Source organism: Achroia grisella, unplaced genomic scaffold (genome assembly GCF_030625045.1).
Source record: "Achroia grisella isolate CSIRO2021 unplaced genomic scaffold, CSIRO_AGI_Agris_v1 utg841, whole genome shotgun sequence".
In the NCBI taxonomy this organism is placed as follows: domain Eukaryota; kingdom Metazoa; phylum Arthropoda; class Insecta; order Lepidoptera; family Pyralidae; genus Achroia; species Achroia grisella.
This window is the reverse complement of record NW_026713039.1, coordinates 885,824-907,925: the sequence shown is the minus strand read 5'-3', so window position 1 is coordinate 907,925 and position 22,102 is coordinate 885,824. Positions and strand designations below refer to the sequence as shown.

The following is a 22,102-nucleotide window of genomic DNA, read 5'->3' as shown; positions in this document are numbered from 1 at the left end:
CTTAATTATAACATCACATAACAAGTACCTATAATATAACAATTCAATAAGAGGAAACCTGCATGTGTGAGCTACAGCAATACAAAACTGGTACATAGCTCAGTGTGGAGAATCACTTACGGAGCAAACACTGATTTTCAGCCATATCCTCGAGGGTGAATAATATATTTTTATTTTTTAAAAACAAAATAAACTGAACGAAATCATCATCTGCTTCTTCCTTATCCCATTTATTTGGGGTCGGCGTAATATGTTTTTCGCTTCCATTCATCCCTGTTCGCAGTCATTGCGTCATTTACTTCCTTTCTTACCATATCATCTTTCACACAGTCCATCCATCTCTTTTTTGGCCTTCCTCTGCCCTTATAACCATCCACATTCATAAACTGAACGAAATAATGTGAATTAAATATTAAAATAATTAGATATGACCTGTGTAACTTTACTTATCATGCACATTGAGCAAATTACATTATATCTTTTAAAATTACAGCCTACGTGGCATTCTGATGTATAAACTATATTATTGTAAAGTTATAGCCCAAGAGCCCACGACGGCCAGACTTACATCTTATTAGTAAATGTGAAAGTTGTTGTATGTGTGTCCCCAACACAGGTAAGAACGATCCCCAAATATGAAACCTGGATCGTGGTTCCTTTGGCAGGTAACAGGTAACAAAGGTGTAAAAATTGTCATATCAAATTCGTTAAGAAACTCCATATTTTCATATATTGTTCGTAGCCTTATTATAACTTGTTCTGCTCATTGCCAGACACTTAGTGTGGTTCCAACCCCCCGCCGGACCCCCCTAAACTATACTATTTTATAAATAAACTTACGTTATTTTAATAAAGCTAAGCTATATATATTACTGAGAGAACTATTAAACTGAGTTTCCTAAATTGACAGACAGTTTTCTTGGTTCTTCCTACCAGACTCATTGAACCCGTATATTGGGTAACAACGGTGTATACGAATTTCATATTAAATTCGTTATTTTAAGAAACTCCATTTTTTCACATATTGCTCGTAACAGTATTATAACTTGCTCTGCTCATTGCCAGACACTTAGTTTGGTTCCAACCCCCCGCCGGACCCCCCTAAACTACATTAGTTTATAAATATGCAATAGGAACCACGATCCAGGTTTCATGTTTGGGGATCGTTCTTACCTGTGTTGGGGACACACACACAATTTCACGTTTACTAATAAGATGTATGTCTGGCCGTCGTGGGCTCTTGGGCTATTATTATGTAAACTGTCTGGAATATAATGGTAAATGTCAAGTAAGTGTGATACATGCGAAGTTGCGCGAGTCAGCTAGTACATAATATGTTTATAGTACACTAGCTGTGCACACGACTTCGCTCGCAACGGAAACCCTAATATGGATAATTTTCCCCGTTTCCACAACATTGTTCACTATTGCCTCGCTCCTATTGGTCGTAGCGTAATGTTATATAGCTTAAAGTCTTCCTCGACAAATGGACTATCCAACACGAAAAGAATTTTCAATTCGAACCAGTAGTTACTGAGATTTGCGCGTTCAAACAAACGAACAAACTCTTCAGCTTTAAAATATTAGAATAGATTCGTAACGAATACATCAGCTAGTTTCCAATTATATAAAAAAAAAACTTTTATCTATAGATCACTTACCAGAAGCTCCCTTTTCTCCAGGACCTTGAATAGCAGACACTGTCACATCGAAGATCTCCCCATATCCTGGTGGCAGACGAGTCTCAGGAGCTGTAATAACTGATGCCTCCGGTCTACTATATCTTGAACCGTGGGGTTTGAAGTCCGTATCATCGAGGACTATTCCAGGACGAGGTCTGTATGGATGGTATGGGATGCCTTGTGATGCTGGAAAGAAAGACATGTAATTTGTAATATTTATTGGTATTCAATTCAATTCAAAATATCTTTATTCATGTAGATCTATTACAGACTCTTATGATATGTCAAATCACGGTACCGTCAGTTCGGAATGATTTCGAGATGAGAAGAACTGAAAAGAAACTCAGCTCGTATTCTTTTCAAATAAATGTTGTACATGTTTACAATAATACAGATTCATTTTTAAATCCAAATTTGGGTGAATAGGGTGATCACCAGCATATGCTATAGCAAAAGCAAATCTAATCTGTGTTCGTAACCCGAACAGACCAATCCCCACAAGCAGCATTCGAGTATGACAGACAAGCCAGCCATTGCACTCAACCATATTAGAGGGAGCACATCGACCCGGCCCACCACGCCGCCACAAGTTTGAACTTTATAGCGAGCATGACTGTTTCAAGTTACTCCACTACGTCATTTATATTATTTACAGCATAGGCTGTAACTGTTGAGACTATGCTGTAATCTATACTGATTTTTATGTTAATGTGTAACATCAGCTCACATTTCGTTGGGGTTTTTAGCATTTTTATTAATCTGTACCTATAAAAAGGTTAATGATTGTAAAGTTATCTGTGTTCTCTTGCTCTTTTTGCCTCTGCTTCAAAATATAAGTCCATCAAAATATATTTATACAAATACAAGAAATCCTGTTGTATTTATAAACAAATGATATGAATTATCACTACAACTGCCAGAGTAAGTCTGCACTATATTTTATCACCAACAAGTTGGGATTACTTCCACTGAATCCACTGCCTGACTAAGTCTGCATATTATTTTATCACACTTTTTATTTAGTATAATATAAACATTAGTAAATCTATTTTATTTTTATTTTTACGCGCTATTTTCTGCTGCGCTCTTCCCGTGGGCTACAGTTTACTTCCTCTCTGATATTTTAGTTATCTACAGAGGAAACATTTTCAAAATTCATTGCAAACAAATTTTATAACAAATGTCTTTGTAATTTGTAAACATGCAAAGGCATATTTTAAAAGAATAAGAGCCGAATTTCATGTCAGATCAGTTCGGAGTTCTTTCGAATTTTCTTAGTTCGAAAGAACTTCGAACTGACTGTAGGTTTCGACATAAGAGTCTGTAATAGACCTACATTCAAATTAGACTAAAAAAATCGAGTGATCTTGAAAGAATTTGCTACAGACTCCGCGTTATCTTCATCCAGTACTCTGGCATGTCACTTTCGAAATGAAAATACATAATAATAATAATAATAATCTCAGGACAATTCACACAGCGCCATCTAGACCCAAGTTAAGCTAGCTAAAGCCTGTGTTATGTGTACTAGACAACTGATACAAATACATAGATAATTTTTTTATAAACATACATATTATGAACGCCCTTAGGTGTTAAGTTCGCCATATGTACATTTATATATTGTATTTGTGCATTAAAGTTTAAATAAATAAATAAAATAATATTATACATAGAGAACACCCAGACCGATACAAACAATCATATTCATGAATACAAATGTTTGTGCCATGCGAGGAATCGAACCCGCGACCTTCGGTCGTAAAGCGGTTTGCTAGACCGCTAGACCACCGAGGTCGTCAAACATGAATTCTTCGACAACGGGCATCACAATGTTTTGTGTGCTATCCCTGGTGTTGATAAAATATTGACGACGGATACTACATTCCATCTGGTGGTCAGCTAATTTGCCATTAAAATTGCAGAAAAAATATTAAAAAATATACTTACATGGTAAAGGCTGAGAATTAATCATTGATGCAATGATATCAGCACCAGTTGTTGATGATTCATTGATGATCGGCGCATGGGTGATTAGACCTTCCGTAGGCGTTGCAGAAGCAATGAATAGTACAGGTGTAGTCTTACTTTCAGATATAGAAGACTGTATATACGATTCTGTAGTAGTTTCATTTTTAGTTTTGTTTTGCACTTTCTCCTCATTAATTTTAAATTTCTCTTTTTCAAGTTTAACTTTGTCTATTGGAGTGTCTTTTTTCTTTTCTTTCTCTATTTTAATAGGTTTCTCCGTTTTTTGTTTCTCTGTTGTAGTTCTTTCTGTTGTTGTGGTGCTAGTTGTTGGTTTTTCAGTTTGCTTTTTTGTTGTAAGTTCTTCTGTTGTCGTTCGTTCTGTGGTTGTAGAACTAGTTGTTAATTCTGTTGTGGTGGAAGTTGTTGATGTGGTTGTAGACGTTGTGGTATCAGAAACAGTTGTTATTTTATCTTCTTCTTCTTCTTTTTCTGTTTGTTCAACATTAGCAACAGTTTTCTTATCGTCATCTTGAATAGAAACTGTCTCATCGTGATGAATATTATTTTCTGAATTACTTTCATTCTCATTTGCTATTACTTCTTCCTCTGGCTTTGTATCTTCTACTTCAGGAAGATCTAGAGGTGGAGGTGGTAAAGAAGGTTTATACATAGGTAGACCAGGGTTTGGTCTTCTCGTTGGAGGACGAGGTCTTGGCCTCTGCCAAGGTGGCATAGGTCTATATAACCCTGGTCTGTGAGTCATCGGTGGAACAATTTGCTCAGGTAAATTGACACCATGATGCGGAGGTCGATCGAAAGGATAAGGTGGTGGCGTCTTCGTTGGATGGTAAGCATGAACAACCGGAGTTACTGGCTTCTCGAAGTCAGCAATAGGCTGCACCTCAGATATACGAGGCGGGCCACGATTGTTGATCCTAGAAGCCACCGGTCTGCTCGGTCGGCCATTGAGGAGTTGAGAGTTAACTTGCACATTTACATTTCCATTTAAAAGTTTTACTATTCCCGTGATTATGTTCTGAATTTCCGTGTTTTGTCTGCCCTGATCTTTATAGGTCGCTGTCGCAAAAATCGGCTGAACTGCAGTAGGCCTGATCCTGGGTCCCGGTAGGCTCAGCGCTCGCGCTATCGGGACCCTTTTGGCTTCCCCCGGAAACCTAAACTCTAATCTATCACCGAAACCATCAGATGACATGAAAATATCATCATCTCTACTTCTAATAAAGTTTATAGTCTTTGTTGGATGGATATCGTAATATTTCCTCTTGTGGTGTAATTCTAGGTCGTTGTCTATCTCATTATTCGATGATGGTATCTCATCTATATTGACAGACCTGGTCTCCCGATCAGGGTCTGCAGACCTAGCTACAATGACGTGGTTCTCATTTTCTTCGTTGCTTATTAAGTCTTCGGGTGGCATATCATCAACGTCATCGTACCGTGCACTGGGTTCTATGCTGAATGAGAAATTTTCCGTCTGACTCGTTTGCAGAATCAAATCTGACAAGCGAGGATCCGTGGCCGACTTTGGTGATAACTGGGATATTGTGTATAATTCTTCGTAACCTGGAATGAGAAGAAATTCATTCGTTAGAATATAAATAATCTTTATTCAAATATACCTAAACTAGCTGTTCCACTAGCTACCTCTGTAATATATCTACTATATATATATAACTAGCTACTATATATATAACTAGCTGTTCCCGCGGCTTTGTCCGCGTGGAATTTAACTTTATTTTTCTAAAATAAAAGTAGCCTAAAGAACTACAAATTATTATGTTCGTCTTAATTTATTCATTCCATTAGGTACTGATAGGTTCAAACTAATACATTTACATCCTGCATCATCCCTTATTTTATCCCCATGGGGGTTGAATTTATGAAAATCCTATTTAAGCGAACGTCTTCGTCATAGTAGCTCCAATCATGAATTTCAGTTCAATCAGTCGAAAATCTAAACAGATTTATACAAACTTTCATCCCCTTAAGAGTGGAATTTATCAAATCCTATCTTAGGGGATGCCTAAGTCATAGTAGCTTTATGCATGCACAGTCTCAGCCCGATCGGTTTAAAATTGACAACGCGTCATACAAACTTTGATCCCCTATTGGGGGTAGAATTAATCAAAATCCTTTCTTATCGGATGCCTACGTCATAACATCTACCTGCATGCCAAATTTCAGCCCGATCCGTCCAGTGGTTTGAGCTGTGCGTTGATAGATCACTATGTCAGTCACCTTATGTTTAGATTTCTGTAGTTCTATATTGTTATATATACTATGTAATCATTTGTAATAACTGACATGGCAGTCGACGAGAACTTGAACTGAGATGATTTACTGGTATATTATTTATGCTATTAAAAAGTAAATCAATTGAGAACCTCTTTTCTTGTTAGTTTTTTAAAAATAAGAGGAAATGTGTAACACATTTTTACAAAAACATAATATGAATGTAACCTTTGGTAAATTTAATAGGTGTTGTGTTGTGACCAGTAATGATACAATAGAAATGTGTAATACGATGTTGAAACTGTCGTATGTTTGAATGTATTGCGCGACGTAGAGAACAATGCAACAGCAGACGGACAGACAGACAATTATAAAACAACATGCAATTCTTAGATACAAAAATTCTCTTTTCAATTGAAGTTTTGTACATAGTTAAAAATCAACCATTATTTTATTTATTTTATTAATTAGTGTTAAATTAACTATGTCAAAAATCAAAGAATTTCTTATTTATTTTATTCATTAGTATTCACAGATACAGGGTCTGTGCTGTTGTTAGTTCTGACCATATTGTTATCTGTGTTTCTGACATTTATATTTTTTTTATAATTTCGTATTCCACATTTAAATTAAATTGTAGAATAGAATAGAATAGAAAATCATTTATTCAAATAAACTTACATTGAAGCACTTTTGAATAGTCTTCACATTTTTTTAATCTACCGCTCATTGGAAAGCTGTCTCATCACAAGAAGAACGAGCAAATTTAAATAAAAAACAAGATTTTTTATTTCCAAAAAATAATTTTTAATGCAAAATAGATTATTTAATTATTAACTAATTATATCAATATAATACAATAACTGAAATATATTATTAAAAGGGGTCCCTTTAGGCAAAGTTCCGAAGATACTGGCAGCGTTCCCTCTTTGAATGGCTAGACTAATTCTTTGTCCGAGGTAGCTGCCAGCTCTTCGGTCTTCTGTGATGTGATTGAAAGAAGCAAGATTGAAATTACAAAATTAGAATTATGCTAATCCTAATGCTAATAATGTTATAAATACGAAAGTGTTTGTTACTCTTTCACGCAGAAACTACTGAACGGATTTTTATAAAACTTTACAGTAATATAGCTAATCATCAGAATAACATATACGCTACATATTTTATTGAAATTTAACGCGCGTGAATCCGCGGGCACAGCTAGTGTTTTATAATTAAAACTAAATAAGATTAAAATTACAAAATCTAAATTATAGAATTACAATTATAAAATTTGTTCAGCAGTGGACATCTTCTATATAATAATAATAATATAATAATAATAATCTCAGGACAATTCACACAGCGCCATCTAGTCCCAAGTTAAGCTAGCTAAAGCTTGTGTTACGGGTACTAGATAACTGATACAAGAACATAGATAATTTTTTTTTTCATAAATACATACATAATATACATAGAAAACACCCAGACCGATACAAACAATCATACTCATGAATACAAATGTTTGTGCCGTGCGACGAATCGAACCAGCGAACATCGGACGTAAAGCGGTGTGCTAGACCGCTAGACCACCGAGGTCGTCAAAATAAAATATAAAAACATATACATGCACATAATTATTCTTTTGCATATATATATGTGTATGTATATATTTTATAATTATATGTGTGTATTAATATATATGTAGCTATTTTAATATAACTTCTCACTATTTATTATTGTTACACCTCGACCAGACTCAAGTCAATCACTCCTCTCTATCCTAAGGTTGGCTGCAAGAAATCGCTTCTCAACGATAAGGCCGGCCATTGTTGCCTCTTCCTTTTGAGAATGTTGTATGTTTATACATATTTATATATTAATAATGTATAAAAATGTTGGTTTGCATTTTAAGAGAGAACAATAAAGAAATTTCATTTCATTTTTCATTTCATTTCAATTCTTCCGGGCTGAGATGGAGATTATGATGACGAGCTAGTGTTTACAGTGACGTAAACACTAGTTCACTCAGTAAAAAAATTTCAACCCATCAAATGCACAAAGGACCCGTTAAAATGATGACGTAACAGTAGAACAAGTAGATCTCAATAATACAGACAGACGGACGGTTGACAATGCACTTTCACTAGTAGATAACGTAACGGTTACTGAATATAGTACTTGTTAGTTGTAGTATAACTTAACTTAATGTGCTATCGTTGTCGTCGATCTCTTATTGTATTAATTTACTGATAAAGGATATAACAGAATAGCAGAGAGGGTGGACTCACTGCCCTCACTGAGTTATAGACTAGAGATGTGCTAACTCGTAGAATAGAATAGAAAATAAAATCATTTATTCAAATAAACTTAATGTAAGCACTTTTGAATAGTCAACATTTTTTTAAATCTACCGCTTATTCGGAAAGCTGTCTCATCACAAGAAGAATAAGCAAGAAACTTGTGTGTTGCTCTTTTAAACAATCCTTGTAAGTTCACATTTTACAAGTCGAAACGTGTGAATACAAACTACCAACCAGCACTAATTTATTTAGGCTCAAATATAAAAACACAATAAGATTAAATCAGTCGTAGTGATAAGAGCAGACCAGTCCCTACAAGCAGCATTCGTTCACGAGTATGACGGATGAGCCAGCCAACACTGCGCTCGACCATATTTTAGGGAGCCCAATGACCCGGCCCACCACGCCGCCACATGTCTGGACATTTTAGTCATAAACATAACTCGAGTTAAAATTCAGGTAACTCGAGTTGACTCGAGTAAAATGGAATAAAAAGTTTATTTTTTAGAACAATTCTAATCTTTTTGGGCGCAGCTAGTCTTGAAAGCTTCACCGAACTTTAGGGGGCGAGTAGAAATGGCACTTTAAAGCCGAGCAAGGACTTATGGAATGCATGATCATTTTATTAATAACATAATCGGACGATAATGCGAAAAAAAATGATAACAACCTCAAATGAATATTGAAATATTTGTGACGAGTGAAAATTGTATGATATGAAATGATCGCAAAGTTTCATGTCATTGTCAGTTCGATGACAGAATCATGCTCTCGCTCTATCACTTGATTCATTCATTTACCAGTTGAATTCTTCCAACTCACGTTGACACATCTCTATTATAAACCATATAATAAATGATATAAATACTTAATTTTTTTTGTAAATACGTACATAATATACATAGAAAACACCCAGAGCGATACAAGCAATTATACTCATGAATACAAATGTTTGTATCGTGCGAGGAATCGAACCCGCGACCATCGGAAGTAAACTAGTGTGTTAAACCTCCATAAGGTCAATATTTATTAAGTTTATTAGAATAAAGATTTGAAAAATATTATTTATAATATATATAAAGATTATTACTTTATATATTATTTACCTCTCTCGTGCGAGAGAGGTAAATACCTTCATTTACCATAAAATTATTCTTCTAATACGAACCGACCCGTTAAAATGATGACATAACAGTAGAACAAGTAGATCTCAATAATACAGACAGACAGACGGTTGACATAATATTATGGTAAATAATGAATAATTTTATGGTAAATAAAGGTATATAAATAACATATATTAAACACGAAAATTTAAAAATAAATATATATTTTATATTGAAATTAAACGCAGACAAAGTAGCCAACACTAGTATGTATGTAGTGAGTGAATAACAGAAATACTCTAGTGTAGGCGCGGTCTGTATGTAGGTCTGTCCGTTATATCTCGTGTACCCAGTGTAATACGTTAGTGAATGATTGATATGTCTCAGGTTTTTTTTAATTGGTGGTAATGGTGCAACGGCTGCGCAAACGGTTTTTTTTCGGACTACTCTAATGCTGTTGGCCGCAGCTGGCCTTTACAGCTTCACCGGACGATAGGGGGCGAGTGTAGATGACACTCCAAACCAAAGGAAGGACTTATGGAGCGGCTGAAGGCCAACTCCCGCCTGACGGATACGACTTTAGTCTGAGGGCACCACTAGGGGTTCGAACTCGGCTCAGGCCGTCGTAATTTCGATCCCCGTTTGAATTGGACGGGGGATCGGAGGGGGCGCTAACGGTATCCGCTGGCGGGGCACCAGTGGAGGATGATAAGGTGAACATGAGGTCAGGTCAGTTAGGTATGGTTTCCAGGGGGAACTGCGTGGTGATTATGATAATATGGTACTTGTTCTGATGCATAAGCTGTATTACTGTAAAGTTTCATCAAAATCCGTTCACTAGTTTTGCGTGAAAGAGTAACAAACATACATACTCACAAAATTTCGCGTTTATAATATAGCTACTCGCCCCGGCTTTGCCCGGGTGTACATGTATTATACATATAAACCTTCCTTTTGAATCACTCTACCTATTAAAAAACCGCGTAGTTTTAAAGATTTAAGCATACATAGGGACGGACAGAAGACCAAGACACAGCTATATCAAGCAAGTTAAAGAAACAGTTGGAGTCGTGTCGTATCAACAGCTAAAGGGACTGATAGAAGATCGTGGAAGGTGGCGGGAGCTCCACCGACAAGAGCACAGCTCTTAAATTATGAATGAATGAAGGGACGGGCAGACAGCGACAGCGACCTTATCTTATACTACGTAATGATTAGGAATAAGATTAAAATTAAAGCAACACAATACGCCTGCGCTAACGGTATACTCTGGTGAGGCACCAGTGGAGGATGATACCTCGGTGGTGTACCGGTTTATGATACCACTTTACTTCCTATGGTCGCGGGTTCGATTCCTCGCACGGTAAATTCTACCGTATTGTAGTGTAAGAGTATGATTGTTTGTATATGTCTGGGTGATATCGTTATATATTATATACTAGCTGACTCGCGCAACTTCGTCTGTGTTTCATTTCCCCATCTTTGTCAATATTTTTCATTGCAGCTCCGCTCCTATTGGGAACTCGACATAATCAGAAATAATGGCTTAATATCTGAACTGATGATGTTGGTGATGATGATGATGATGATCCGGGAGCACTACATAATCATAAACAACCAGTTTGTTTAGTAAACAGCCACAGTAATGACAGCAATATTAACGTAAAACGAAAGCAAGCCGTCGTGATAGCAAGAGAAAGTGGGCACATCTGTAGCTATATAATGAAGCATTCGGATGCTGCACCTCGGTGTATCATTGTGAAACTGACTCGAGATAAAACTATAAGTATAATAATTAAATCACGGGATCTTACCACGTTTTATATTTATTGAGCTCCCGATATTCTCATGATTTACTAATTTAATAATACATACAAAAAAAAAATTGCGAGTGTCTGTTTGTAATATTGAAATAACTTATTCTTACTAATAATAATAATAATAAACTCTTTATTGTGCACATAGAAGAAATACAATAAGATAAAAAAAAACAATAAATAGAAAATTATGAACAAAAGGCGGTCGCTAGAAGCAATTTCTTACAGACAACACAGACAAGACAGCTTTCCGAACGAGCGGTAGATTAAAAAATGTAATGACTATTCAAAAGTGCTTCAATGTAAGTTTATTTGAATAAATCATTTTCTATTCTATTCTATTCTATTCTACAACCTGCAAGATAGGACTCACATACACAGAAGAGGTAGAGGCACACACAAGACACTATAATTATCAACCTAATTAATAGACATACATATATTCAACATATTCTTATTTCTATATATTTTTATGTTTATTTTTATTAATATTTGACGACCTCGGTGGTCTAGCGGTCAAGCACACCGCTTTACGACCGATGGTCGCGGGTTCGATTCCTCGCACGGCACAAACATTTGTATTCATGAGTATGATTGTTTGTATCGGTCTGGGTGTTTTCTATGTATAATATGTATATATTTACGAAAAAAAAATATCTATGTATATGTATCAGTTATCTAGTACCCATAACACAAGCTCTAGCTAGCTTAACTAGGGTCTAGATGGCTCTGTGTGAATTGTCCTGAGATTATTATTATTATTATTTTAGTTTTATATTTCAGGTCCGTTTTGCACACGCGGGGCACGTCGTCTACAGCACGGATGTTATGGATATGAAATTTCGGATACGGATAGATTTCGGATATAGGAATGATTATTATACCGGATACTGATGAAATTATTTCTGATTATCCGTTAGTTTCGGTTATGGATATTAATTTTTTAAGGAATTTCAAAAGTAAAATACAAATAGCTAATGAAATGGTTATATAACGTGTCTCAATTAGGCTCCGTCCCTATCCGATATGGTATGTTAGACTCCATTCTCCGCAATTAGCCTCACATTCGGGCCGTTGTGCGTGTAGAGCCATATCCGATATTATCTGAAACTTTTATTTCGGATTCGGTTACGGTTACGGATATTTTCTTATATCGGATATCCGATAGTTTCGGTTACGGTTACGGATCTCCTTAACATCCCTGGTCTACAGTCGTAATATTATTCAATTCAAGAACTGCTAGTATTTTATGAGAAAAAAAAATTGTAAAAGAAGATTGAGGTTGGACAAACAAAAAAGTTCCAATCATTTGCGTACCATAGACATATTTTTTGTCTACGAAATTTGTCTATGCCAAAATGTGTCTTGAACCGGATCATGGACTCAAGGACAGGTTGTTGACTCTAGTCGCATTACCTTTCTACGGCGGTCATTTTCCTACCCATCACCAATATTTGCTGTATAGTAAGTTTTATGTATACCTTGGGTGATGAAATTACTTCATCATCATCATTGCCTTACCCTATTTTGCCTTATTTATTTATTACTAGCTGTATCCGCGACTTCGTCCGCGTGGAATTTAACTTTATTTTTCTAAAGCAAAGTAGCTAAGTTACTCCTTATTACATCAGCTACCTGCCAATAAAAGTCCCGTCAAAATCGGTCCAGCCATTTCAGAGATTAGCCGGAACAAACAGACAGATAGACAAAAATTGAACAAAAATTATTTTGGTGTATGTACCGTATTTATATTCATATGCATGTAGTGAAAAACGGTTATTTCAATATTACAAACAGACACTCCAGTTATATTTATATGTATAAATGGATGTATTGTATATGGAATTACTTAACAAATTTCTATTATTTAGGTTTTTTTTGTTCTTTGTATTGCGGCTCACCTGATGGTAAGTGATTACCGCCGCCCATGAGCACCCGCAACACCAGAGGAATTGCAAGTACGTTGTCGGCCTTTGAAAAAGGAATAAGGTTCTTTTCTTGAAGGTTTCAATATCGTATCGGTTCGGAAATACCATTGCTGGAAGGTGATTCACAATGCGTGTGAGTGCGTGGCAAAAAGTTTCGGAAAAACGCACCATTCATCATTCATGCCGACAGCCTCGGTGGTCTAGCGGTTGAGCACACCCGATGGTCGCAGATTCGATTCCTCGCACGGTGCAAACATCTACATTCATGAGTATGATTGTTTGTACCGGTCTGGGTGTTTTCTATGTATATTATGTACTATGTATGTATTTACAAAAAATAAATCTAAGTAGGTATTTATATCAGTTGTCTAGAACCCATAACACAAGCTCTGCTTACCGTGGGACTAGATGGCGCTGTGTTAATTGTCCAGGGTTATTTATTATTATTATTTATTTTGGATAGTCGGAGCTACTTTTGATATGGGTTCTAAACAACAGATAGATTTTTTTGTTAATACATACATTATATATATTAAATAACCAGACCAATATAAACAATCATACACAAAATGTTTGTAATATGAATAGAATAGAATAGAAATCATTTAATCAAATAAACTTAATTTAAGCACTTTTGAATAGTCAACATTTTTTTTAATTCTACCGCTTATTCGGAAAGCTGTCTCATCACAAGAAGAATAAGCAAGAAACTTGTGTGTTGCTCTTTTAAACAATCCTTGTAAGTTCACATTTTACAAGTCGAAACGTGTGAATACAAACTACCAACCAGCACTAATTTATTTAGGCTCAAATATAAAAACACAATAAGATTAAATCAGTCGTAGTGATAAGAGCAGACCAGTCTCTACAAGCAGCACTCGTTCACGAGTATGACGGATGAAACATGAAATGAGATGAGCCAGCCATCACTGCGCTCGACCATATTTTAGGGAGCCCAATGACCCGGCCCACCACGCCGCCACGTGTCTGGACATTTTAGAGAGCATGACTACTCATTCCACTCGACCACGTCACAGCTACAAAAATTACTATATGGTAGTTACAGTATTCGCACTTTACATAAGGATGCATGCGGCAATCAATACAAAAGCCGCTACGCTATCATATATCAAGAAAGCAGTACGAAAAATAAATATGCGAGTAGAACCCGCGACCATCAGACAAGACAGTATATAAACCACTAAACCAACGAGGCCGTCAATAGACCCCATTATTAACCATCAAACGGTAACTGTCACTTGACCACCTATTATGGTATGGACATCACACGTCAATCTGCATACTTATTAGAGCTTGCGTAATTGAGTAAGAGTGCATAGTTCATTGCACAACAGTGCGATGTAAGAAATTAGCACATTACTGTACCACCTCTGTTCACTATTCACAATACACACGGCAACATTATCGCGATATCCAAAGCCGTAAACGATATTAAAAAAAATAATAATAAAAAAAAGATTACGATGGTGGGAGTTCTTTCGTATTTATTTTATTTTATTTAATTAACAGAATATAAAATCGTTGTCGAAAAAATGTTCTGATTTTCGCTGTCGTAATTGCAGATATTTTATATAGATTTGTTTACGAAAGTCGTGAATATTATTAGTTTACTAGTTGTCACGGCAAACGTTGTTTTGCCTTAAAATAAAAAAAAAATAGGGATGGACTACCCCTAACATTTAGGGGGATGAAAAATAGATGTTGGCCGATTCTCAGACCTACTCAATACGCTCACAAAATTTCATGAGAATCGATCAAGCCGTTTCGGAGGAGTATGGAAACGAAAACTGTGACACGAGAATTTTATATATAAGATGTACGAAACAATAAAGGAACGCAAGAGTTGATACTGGAGAGAATCTATTGTCGGTTTCGGCGGTAAACAGGTAACCCGTTTTTTTTTTGTGGATGATAATGGAATGGTGCACCCGCCTGCGCTAACGGTTTACGCTGACGGGGCACCAGTGGAGGATGATAAGATGAGCATGAGGTCAGGTCAGTTAGCCCATCGTGACAAATTCACCAGGATTTTAACACGATGGTTTCCAGGGGGAATCGCGTGGAGGTCGACCTGACATACAGGTAACCCGTTCAAAAGGTAAGTTCGGATAAGCCCGAAGTTCTGGGAAGGCTTGCTGAAATCGAACCGGCAATCCTCGCAGTGCAAAGTGCTTTCCAAATTATCAATTTCTTGCTAGGATTTGTCCTATTGTCGTAAATAAGCATTCAAAATTATATGTCAGTTGTTTGTCATAACAACCTCTTTTAAACTGATTTAAGAATAGAATAGAAAATCTTTTTTTTTTATTTATTACAATACAAAACAGATTACAATCAATATAATACTATATTTAGGAGCGTGTAGTTCAGTACAAAACTGGATTGTAATCCAACACTATCTATGACTAAAAGATAAATTATATAGACGCATTCAATATACGCTAGATAGCTAGATAAGGTTATATAATAAAAAGTAAAATAAATTTATTCAAATAAACTTACATTGAAGCACTTTTGAATAGTCATCACATTTTTTTAATCTACCGCTCATTCGGAAAGCTGTCTCATCACAAGAACGAGCAAGAAACTTGCGTGTTGCTCTTTTAAATAATTTTATTGTTACTTTACATTTTTAAGTTGAAGTGTGTGAATACAAACTACCAACTAGCACTAATTCAATTAAATACTCAAATACAGGAAATCTAAATATATATAACTCAAAGGTGACTGACATAGCGATCTATCAACGCACAGCCCAAACCACTGGACGGATCGGGCTGAAATTTGGCATGCAGGAAGATGTTATGACGTAGGCATCCGCTAAGAAAGGATTTTGATTAATTCTACCCCCAAAGGGATAAAATAGGGGATGAAAGTGTGTATGAAACTTTGTCAATTTTAAACCGATCGGGCTGAGACTTTGCATGCATAAATCTACTATGACGTAGGCATCCCCTAAGAAAGGATTTTGTTAGTTTGATAAATTCCACCCCTAAGGGAATAAATAAACGCGAGCGAAGCCGCGTGCAAAAGCTAGTATTAAATATTATTATATATTATATAACAAGCAACTGGTTGAGCAACTAAATCTGTCGTAGTGATTAGAGCAGACCAGTCCCTACAAGCAGCACTCGTTCACGAGTATGATTTGAATTTACTGGTGGTTGCCCAAGTGCTCGAGATTCTCTATTACTACTACTATCCTTTTGTCGGACTACTAATGCTGTTGGCCGCAGCTGGCCTTTACAGCTTCACCGGACGATAGGGGGCGAGAGCAGATGGCACTCCAAACCAAAGGAAGGACTAAAGTCGTATCCGTCAGGCGGAAGTTAACCTTCAACCGATCCATAAGTCCATCCGCGGGTTTGAAGTGCCATTTGCACCGGCCCCTATCGTCCAGTGAAGCTGTAAAGACCAGCTGCGGCCAACAGCGTTAGAATAGTCCAACAAAAACATGTCATTTTAATCATATCCTTCATGCTGCAATTATTTTTGTAAAAAACAACAAAACTCACCGTTAATAACTTGAAATAATATCGCGAACATAACCGCGCCGAGGCGGTACTTCGGCCGCCATCTTGTCCCGCCGGCGGCCATCTTGTCGTGTGGATATCAACAATACACTGTAGTCCATCCGTGCGTACACTTCACATATTTTATCACACCACTTTATTTATTTGTTTTTTTTAAATATCCATCGAGTTTTTCACATTTTTTTAAGCTAATTTTTACCTGAAACAAACAAATATAACTACTCAATGAAAGTATATCTTGATGATGAAACTAGTCATCAGTGATGTACAGTGACATAGACAGTGATGTACTCTTACAACAATACATTTGTTGTAAGAGTACATCACTAGCGTGATTATTGATTGTTGTCACATCCCTAAATATAGATATCAGTGGAAGTAAGAATAAGAATGGAATGTAATTGTAATGGCTACTCAATAAAGTATAATTTCTAAATCATTACATAGTATAAAACAAAGTCGCTGTCCCTGTCTGTCCGTCCCTATGTATACTTATATCTTTATAACTACACAACCGATTTTGAAGCGGTTTCGTTTACTAGATAGAGTGATTCAAGAGGAAGGTTTATATATGTGTAGTTAGTCGCTTTCCAGATCTAGACATATTTACTTGTAATTTGCTGGAGTTTCGTAGGACGGCAGTAGATTATTTAGGTAGTATGTTAAATTGAGATTAGGTATTATTATTGTTTTTTTTTCTCTTTTGTTTCCTTGTGTAATTAGTGTTTATAATTGTGTGTATTTGTATATTATCTTCCTAAGTGGGCGTATTGGGAGACTGTGAAGCTCACTTAGTACGATGTAAATAAATAAATAAATAAATAAATATATATAATATATGTACACCCGGTCGAAGCCGAGGCGAGTAGCTGGTAAAATATGAATTTAAACCATATTATAGTAAAAGATAAGGTATAATTCAAAAAGATTGATTAAATATAATGATAAATGTAACTGAACTGACATGTACTTAGATGGTACAAAAGTCCCTAAATTTAAAAAGAAATAAAAAATAAAAAAAATGATAAATGTTAAGAATGTGGGATGCAGACGAAGTTGCGTGTGTTAGCTAATCTATGCTCTATACATATAAATAAAATTGGAGTGTCTGTTTGTAATATTGAATTAACCGTTTTTTACTACATGCATATGAATATAAATGCGGTACATGCACTTAAATATCATTTTCTACAATTTTTGTCTGTCTGTCGTTTGTTCCGGCTAATCTCTGAAATGGCTGGACCGATTTTGACGGGACTTTTATTGGCAGGAAAAAAAATAAAGTTATATTCCACGCTGCCGAAGTTGCGGGTACAGCTAGAAAATAAGAAAAAAGATCTTTTAATATAGATTAGCTCAATATAGATTCTTATTTAGTACAAACAAACGTACAAATATTCAATGGGGTTACAGTGGCCGGAATACCAATGCGTGTATGACGGAACGGGTAGGTACAGCGCCGGTTGAATACACAATAAACACTGAGCGATTTAAAGAAACAACGATACTTATATCGAGAAATATTTAATAGACACAGGTTTTTTTTGTGTTCTAGAATTGAACCCACGACTTTTTGAGTGTGAGGCGGAGTAGTGAACCACTAGCCCTGCGCAGTTTTTTTTGCCATTTTAGTATCAAGATTTCATTGTGTCACCCAGATTCGAACTCACTATCTTCTGATTGCGAGGCGAAGTTGTGAATCACTAGCCCTACGCGGTTTTTTGGGACTTCCAGTCTCAAGTTCCAGTTTCTTTTGTGGCGGCCAGATTTGAACCCACGACCTTTTGGATATGAGGCAAAGTAGTGAACCACTAGCCCTACGCAGTTTTTTTTGCTATTCTAGTATCAAGATTTCTTTGTATCGCCCAGATTTGAACTCACTACCTTCTGTGTATGAGGCGAAGTAGTGAACCACTAGCCCTACGCCGCTGATTTCTAACATTCTAGTCTCAAGTTTTCTTTCTGTGTTTCTCCCAGATTTGAACTCACTACCTTCTAGGAGTAAGGTGAAATGGTGTACCACTATACCTATGGCGGTAATTTTTTGCCCTTGTATTACGTAAAAAATAAATTATAACCACATCTAGAGGTGTATTCTATTGGAACACGCGTCTATAATTAACAGTTAGAGTTATCGAGTAACGTTACGGTGGTACGGTCCAGCGGTTACGAATGTATACTCTATAATACTATCTCTCTCTCTACTCTATAATCGTCCTAATGGAATTTAACTTTATTTTTCTAAAATAAAAGTAGCCTAAAGAACTAAAAATTATTTTGTTCATCTTAATTTATTCGTTCCATTAGGTACTGATAGGTTCAAACTAATACATTTACATCCTGCATCATCCCTTATTTTATCCCCATGGGGGTTGAATTTATGAAAATCCTATTTAAGCGAACGTCTTCATTATAGTAGCTCCAATCTTTAATTTCAGTTCAATCAGGCGAAAATCTAAGAAGATTTATACAAACTTTCATCCCCTATTTAATCCCCTTAGGGGTGGAATTTATCAAAATCCATTCTTAGGGGATGCCTACATCATACTAGATTTATGCATGCAAAGTCTCACTCCGATCGGTTTAAAATTGACAAAGTTTCATACAAACTTTTATCCTCTATTTTATTCCCTTGGGGGTAGAATTAATCAAAATCCTTTCTTAGCGGATGCCTCCGTCATAACATCTACTTGCATACCAAATTTCAGCCCGATCCGTCCAGTGGTTTGGGCTGTGCGTTGATAGATCACTATGTCAGTCACCTTTGAGTTATATATATTTAGAAGATCCATACTAGCTGTCCCGGCAAATATTGTTTTGCTTTATCAATTTAAGTACTAACATAGGTATTAAAAATAGCGGTTGGTGATAGAAGGGTGAAAATTTAGGGTTGTTAAAAAAAATGTCCAAAAATAAAATATGTCAGGTATAAAATTCTCGCGTCACAATATCAGCTAGCAAACTCCTACGAAACGGCTTGACCGATTTTTATAAAATTTATATGCATTCTCAGCAGGTCTTAGAATCGGTTGCTATCTATGTTTCAAACTTCTAAGTAACTCATAAAAAAATACATACAACCCCAAATTTTCACCCTTCTATTAATAATAATAATAATATGATTTTTTTTATTTCTCCTCACAAACATGATGGCAACAATACATGTAGTATTTTTTATAGTAAAATACTTAAATTTATTATTTGAATCGATTTGCTGTGAGGAGCTGGTGTCTGAGATAGGCATAACCTGTAATACAGATCACCAGGCCCCCAACCGAAAATTGATAAAGTTAAACAAATTATGATGCTTATACTACACTAAATAAATTATAATTATACAACGTTTAGAGATATAAAGAAAAAAAATGAAAAAAGTAGTAGGCAAATGAATAAAGTAGAGAGTACACGGTTGTGGAAAGAGAATGTTGGAATACCATTGAGAGGGGTGGGCCTATGTGTGTGTGTGTGTGTGTGAGAGTGTATATGTTTGTGTGAGTGTGTCTATTGAATCCCTAGTTTTAATAACGATTTAAATTTAAATGGCAAAACAACTTATTCCATGTCAGCTAGTTTTAAGATAGTAGATATATAATATACACTGTATATAGTAATATATAGCTGTACACGCGACTTCGTCCGCGTGGAATTTAACTTAATTTTTCTAAAATAAAAGTAGCCTAAGTTATTCCTTATAACATCATCTACCTGCCAAAAAAGTCCCATTAAAATCGGTCCAGCCATTTCAGAGATTCGCCGGAACAAACAGACAGACAGACAAAATGGTAAAAAATGTTATTTTGGTGTATGTAGCGTATTTATATTCATATGCATGTAGTAAAAAACGGTTATTTCAATATTACAAACAGACACTCCAATTTTATTTATATGTATAGATATAGACAAATCATAAAATAAGAAACTTATAGTATTGTCTTAATTAAAAGTTGGAGTATCAACAACTAAAGGGATTTATGGAAGATCGTGGAAGATGGCGGGAGCTCCACCGACAAGAGCACAGCTCTTAAATTATGAATGAATGAATGAATTTGTTCATCTGTCTATCGTATAATATTTTATTTATAGTACAAACGGATACAAAGTTTGCATTACGTATTAATATAATGATTATGGAATAGAACCTCGACCTCAGGAATTGCAGTGATACCAATGAGTCACAACAGGATGTGGCAGTCAGTTGCGAGTCGCGGCACAGTTGCGCAACAGTTGCATGCGTCACTGTCCACATTTTGTTGTTTGTATGACTTTTGTATGACTTACTATCTGTACCCGCGAAATCGACCACGTGGAATTTTGCAACATTAATTTTTTAAAATAAAAGTAGTCTAAGCGACCACGGCAAAAAAATATATTTTGGTGTAGGTACCGTATTTATTTATATATTTATTTATTTATTTACATCGTACTAACATCAGAGGAAGTATGGAATTTTGCAACATTAATTTTTTAAAATAAAAGTAGTCTAAGTTACTCCTTATTACATTTAGCTACCTGCTAATAAAAGTCCCGTCAAAATCAGTCCAGCCATTTCAGAGATTAACCGGAACAAACAGACAGACAAAAATTGTAAAAATTTTTCATATTTTTCCATTAATGCAATCTTCCGTCTTACTTCGTGTGTCATATCCCACCATCCCCAACAAAAACATAGTGTATATTATATTCATATGCATGTAGTAAAAAGCGGTTATTTCAATATTACAAACAGACGCTACAATTTTATTTATATGTATAGATGTATAGATAATGTTGACCCATATACAAATTGGGTTATCGAAAGCTTCTTAGCTCTCCCTGGATTCACCATTTTAATCTTTACTTCCTTAAAGTATATATAAATATATGGAAATCCTAAAAAAGCTACCTACTATTACCTACTACTTACATAAAAAAAAAATATTTATCTGGCTGTTCTTGCTAATCTCTGAAACGGACCGATTTTAACAGGACCTTTAGTCGCATAGCTAATGCTATAAGTAGTATCTTAGGTTACTTTATTTAAGAAATTTTGTTTTGTATGACTTCCCAAATTGCCCCATTTTTTTATTGGGTTGTTTGTGCTATTGTCAGGTGCATGGACCTGTAGCACTGCGACCTACATAGATCTATTGTGCTCGCCCTTTATCAGAGTTCGCTACCTAGACCTAGTTTATTAAAATAATATTTAGAACTAGCTGTACCCGCGACTACGTCCGCGTGGGAATTTAACTTTATTTTTCTAAAATAAAAGTAGCCTAAGTTACTCCCTATTACATCAGCTACCTGCCAAAAAAAGTCCCGTTAAAATCGGTTCAGCCGTTTTAGGGATTAGCCGGAACAGACAAAACGATAGGCAGACAGACAGAAATTTTAAAAAGTGGTTTTTTGGAGTATGTTTCTTATTTATATTCATATGCATGAAGTAAAAAACGGTTATTTCAATATTACAAACAGACACTCCAATTTTATTTATATGTGTAGATAGAATAGAAATTACTTTATTCAAATA

At 35.6% G+C, this 22,102-nt stretch overlaps 1 protein-coding gene across 1 annotated transcript in view; it reads right to left on the bottom strand.

Moving 5' to 3' along the window:
• The window catches only part of LOC131852243 (uncharacterized), a 53,140-nt gene that overhangs the window by 17,068 nt on the left and 13,970 nt on the right, over positions 1–22,102 (bottom strand). The window contains exons 2-4 of the mRNA XM_059202895.1: positions 16,579–16,795; positions 3,633–5,237; positions 1,662–1,868 (exon numbers count right to left, since the gene is read on the bottom strand). Of these exons, the coding sequence (XP_059058878.1) occupies positions 1,662–1,868; positions 3,633–5,237; positions 16,579–16,660 (1,894 nt within the window). The 5' untranslated portion in view covers positions 16,661–16,795. The remainder of the gene's footprint in view (positions 1–1,661; positions 1,869–3,632; positions 5,238–16,578; positions 16,796–22,102) is intronic.